General features: G+C 50.2%; 1 protein-coding gene across 1 annotated transcript; it reads right to left on the reverse strand.

Moving 5' to 3' along the window:
- Window positions 1-6: 6 nt before the first annotated feature.
- Window positions 7-4,247, reverse strand: LOC127752298 (uncharacterized). The gene is made up of 3 exons (XM_052277218.1): window positions 4,024-4,247; window positions 3,468-3,674; window positions 7-3,132 (listed from the first exon to the last, which is right to left on the reverse strand). Exons 1-3 carry the CDS (start codon window positions 4,230-4,232, stop codon window positions 3,102-3,104), a joined length of 447 nt encoding a protein of 148 aa, XP_052133178.1. The 5' UTR covers window positions 4,233-4,247; the 3' UTR covers window positions 7-3,101.
- Window positions 4,248-4,701: the final 454 nt, after the last annotated feature.

Here is a 4,701-nt window from a genome sequence, read left to right on the forward strand (position 1 = left end):
TTAACGAGCTTTTCATAGAAGATGTGAGAGTTTAAATTGAAAGCGCACAGGATAGATATGAATACTAAGTGTCTTCTGCAATAATCTCGATTTGTCCGAGTTTTAGTTCGACTTTACTTGTGCAGCATGTTAGTAGTTTAGTGCGACTTTCGGTAAATAGGTGGACAAACCAGCCGAGCGTTCAATTAGAAAGCGTCTTAAATGTTAAGTGGCGCCAACCATTAAAGTTTGAACAGAAAGTGAAAACATTGTCATGCAATCCATGAAGTGACACCTACATCACAGTAGAGTCTACAAGCGGTACAATATCTCGTTATCGTACTTTAGGCCTTCTAGTGAGAGGTTTCCTCCGTAGGAGACACAAGTATCGATGCGAAGACACCAGCACTTTACAAGTAGACTTAACTGGGAAAACATTGGATTTATATACAGTGGACATAACTATCTGTACAACACGCTCTCCATCTAGAGGAACACGTAAAAGCTGTCAAAAATCACGGTAGTAATTAGTTTATAAAATATGTGGGCCCTCTGAAGGTCTATCAACGAATTTAAAGTTAGTTTTGACGTGTTACTCGCGATGGTAGGGCATTCTTTGCTGTGTAACTATAAATGACTATCGATCGCAGGACGACACGGGTGTACCGTGAGGCGGAAGCGGTTTAGTGCTTATTTGCGCATTAACGACATAAACTAACTGATCACAGTCGCGCACCGGAACCACCGGAGTGGTGCAAGAGAGAGAAATAAGGAGGCTTCTCTCTTACACTCAAACATCGTTTATTCGATATCTCTTGCAGAATACTGGCCACGCGTCTTTGTTAGGGTTGTAATATTTTCCAGCGCTCCAACTCACCTTAGCCTTATGTCACATTGTGGAAGTTAGAACATTAGAACAGGAAAAATTATTTGGAGGGCTGTCTGACTTTTTAATAGTGTTGGAAGATAAAGCCTTCAAAAAAGTGTTTTTTTTTTCAATAAAAATGGATAAAGGCGAGAGGAACAAAAAATCGTTCAAAATATTTTATAATCTCAAAAAGTCCCCAAAAATAGTAAGATCAGAGGTAAGCGTCGTGGCATGAGAGAAGAGTGCAAGGTGGTCAGCAATAAAGAGTGCCACAGCATTGAAAGATGAAGAGTAAGAAAGAAGATGCGTCCAAAAAGTTCGGTAAAAGGGGTCAGTCCATGCAATCATGCCCATGCCATGCTACTGGGGTAAACATGCAAGGAAATATATTTGATACTCATTTGTCCTTGACGGCTTGGGCACTTGAAGTTCACCTCCGTATAAACTCTCATTATTTGGGGGAAGAGGAACCTGATTAATTCCTCAGCAATTCTTTTCTTTCTCAAATATCATGGTACTCTTTTGACGTTTTTTCACAAACGCGAACATCGGGTCAGTAAAGCTTTTGGACAGATAATGCGTTAAGCGAAAGCAGACTAACACGTTTTAGTAACAAATACTAAAATGAGGCGTCCTTGGTGCATTCAGGACCACCCACGATACGAAATGTACAAGAATTACATTTTCAAGAAGGCTAAATCTGCACTGGACCTGCCCGGTCAATCGTGTTCATAAGAATAAAAGAGATTAAAGAAGCACAATGTACATAATTAAATTTTACATCAACGGCTAAAAAGGAGAGAAACTGTTTTGTTTGACCAATAGACTGACCGGGCAGATCTGCCGTGCATTGAACACATTTAGTTTCGTACCGTGTCTGCCCCTCCCCCGTGGGTTCACCCGCGGGTTCGTTAGGGTCTTATCGAAGAGGTGGCGACGTTTGCCCTGTTCGTCCTCGGTATCAGACTGTTCCCAAAGGTCTGGGCGCTACAACCAACAGCAAGTCGCTCCGGTCAGAGGCATGGAGAGGAGAGTGGGGTGGGGGAGTGCGCTACGAAGACCCGACCCGGCCAAGTCGGGCAGAGGGGAGGGCGTCGTCCGCTCCCCAAGAAACGGACATACATCCCACCCTCTGCTGGCTTGGCCGGACTGAGCGGGTGTCACAGCAAGTGTGCTCGGGTGCTGGGACATGCAAATCCTTTGTCCAAGCATTCTGCCAAGTTGGAGTGAATTAGATTGGATTCCGTTGGTGACTCCACAAGCTTGGCTCCCCGTCCTAAGCAGGCAAAAGACATCCAAAGAAGACAGACGGAAGAAGGGCGCGTGAAAGAGAAAGCTCAGTCCCCTGTTGCAGGCCAAGCCCGCCGTCCAAACTCTCAAGTCACGTCGGTGTATCGAACTTGAAGGGTGTGGCGATACACCGAACATGCCGAGGTAAGTCAGGGAGAGACTGACGTGAAACTGAAGGCGGAGCGGAAGATAATAAAGGTATTTTGCCGGAAAGAGAGTACAGCAGTAACGGGAAATAGAAGAGAGAAACTACATACTAATACCACGCTTAGAATTGTGGGACGTACAGGGGAAAAAAATCATTTTTTCTCGATTGAAAAAGAAAATGTTCTCCTTTGCAGGCAGAAAGGGAAGATTTAAAACTGCTAAACAGCTCGGGACTTTGAGAAGTGGACAGTGCCCTGAATATGTTGCTCGCACTCCCAAGCAGAAAGTGCGAAATATGAACCAGAAGAGCCAGCCGTTCCCAAGAAACCCTCAAAAATGTGAGTAGACTGTCAAAACTTGAAAGCCTGTGACAAGATGTTAAGTAAAAGACAAAATGATGGAAATAAGGGATGCTCGAGCGGTGTGGTTTCCGGGGGGTGCGGTATTGCAATCACGATCACGTTTAATCGTGGAGGAGAGTTCCGTCAACACAGTGCGGACACACCCGCGACATATTTCCTCCGCGATCAGACGGTCATGACAAAGGCACCACCCACAGCCCCAGGGTGAATCACGTAGCTCGATCCCTCGTTAGACGAACGCCGCCGAGCTCGGTCCGCTCCCATACCTTGGGCCGTCCCTGGTCGCTGTTCGTCGAGTCCGCGGAGCGGCGGTGCTGTCGGTGGTGGTTGTGCACCGCCCCCGGGACCACGCCCGCTGCCGGCGACCGGTGGGGGCTGCCGCCGCCCCCCAGCCCGCCTCCTGTCCCGCCCCCCAGGGGGGCTCCCCCTTGCCCCCAGGAGGCGGGCGCCAGATCTCAGGCGTACTCCGTGTCCGTCGACAGCGAACTGCACAGATACAGAATCATTATACTGGCGCATCTCGACAGTAGTGGGGAGGAATTAGATTCTCATCGCATTTGGGCCTCTCACTTTAAATGGCATGGTACAACTTTTTGTTGTTCGAAACGTTTAGAAGCACTTTACTTTTCTCAAACATAATCGACATAATTGTAACAATTTAGCTATTGTTGCAATAAAATTTATCAAGCAGAGCACGTTGCGACCCCCAATACAAATGATGTCATCTTTAGAAAAACGGCGAGTGTCCTTGAGACAAATTTATTGCCCTCTTATAGGCTTATCCCGTGCAATTTGAGCCCCGTAAATTGTGCCTAAATTACCGGTCCCCGAGCGAGTAGGCGCGCTCGTCGCAGTAGGGCCCCTCGCCGTCCTCGTCGTCCTCGATGTCGCGCTCGCGGCCGTCGGGCGTGGCGCCGTCGTCGCTGTACGTGTTCCGGGTGGAGTGCGCGTAGGCGATCGACTTCTGGTAGCTGAAGAGCTGCCGCTCGAGCGAGTAGTTCTCGGCCTGGAGCGCCACGATCTCGCGCCTGCGGGCAAAACAGTCGTGTTTGAGTTGTCCCACCGCCGCCGCCAGGAGGCGAAGCGCCGCGACGGAGGTGAGCAGCCTCCAGGCCCGCGGCTCCAGTGAGCGGAAGCCAAGTTTCCAGACACAAGTCACACACATCCTCTCTGTCTGCCTGTCCTGTCTCCCCGATCTAGATGCCGTTTCTACAGGCCGCGGGGCTGCCAACTCTGTCTTTCTCACCGCAGAGACCAAACAAGGTACAATGGTCTATACCATCACCCGCTGTGCCAGCGCGCAAAGCGACCTGCGCACGCGCCTATCGGGCCCGTATGTTTGCCAGTCAAACAGACCGCCTCCTCCCCTTGCCTCACCTCATCTGGATGTTGTGCACTCTGCTGACGTCGTCGTACTTGTGGTAGGTGGCCTGGAACAGCAGGTGGCTCTCCTCCCACTCCACCTGCACGCGCAGCTGCCCCTTCTCCGCCAGGTACTCGCAGCCAGGGTCGCGCAGCTGGAACCCGGGCAGGTCGCGCTCGTTACACCAAAGTCGTTCGAGCATAAAAAGTAATTCGGATGACATGTAATGTACACGTTCTATAACGGAGCGGAGGTACAGTACAGTACACTGCTGCAAGCCGAAACAAATTTACTGCTCTTGTCAAAACTACGCGGGCAAAAGCAGCAGCGGGCGAGGCGGGGAAGGGAAGGGAAAGAAAAGGGAGGGGCAAAGTGTCGCCTGGCGACAAAACACGATAAGGTACAATTCACCCCCTTCCCCCTCTCTCCCTGCACCTCTCTCACTCTCCCGGGACTTGACACGCCATTAATTAAAGTTTTAATTGGAGGTTGTGTGTGTGTGTGTGTGTGTAAGCACGGCTGCGGCGGGATGTGGATGGCTCGTCCTTGCCGCGTCCGAATTAAGTCGATTAGTTTGAGAGATTATTTACTGCGGGCGAGGTGAGGTGGTGGTGCGGTGAGGTGGGTTGGGGTGGTTGTGGTGGGATGAGGTGGGGTGGAGTGAGGTAGGGCGTGGTGAGGTGGGGCGGGTG

The sequence above is a fragment of the Frankliniella occidentalis genome, unplaced genomic scaffold (assembly GCF_000697945.3).
Source record: "Frankliniella occidentalis isolate FOCC.00 unplaced genomic scaffold, Focc_3.1 Scaffold6103, whole genome shotgun sequence".
Classification (NCBI taxonomy): domain Eukaryota; kingdom Metazoa; phylum Arthropoda; class Insecta; order Thysanoptera; family Thripidae; genus Frankliniella; species Frankliniella occidentalis.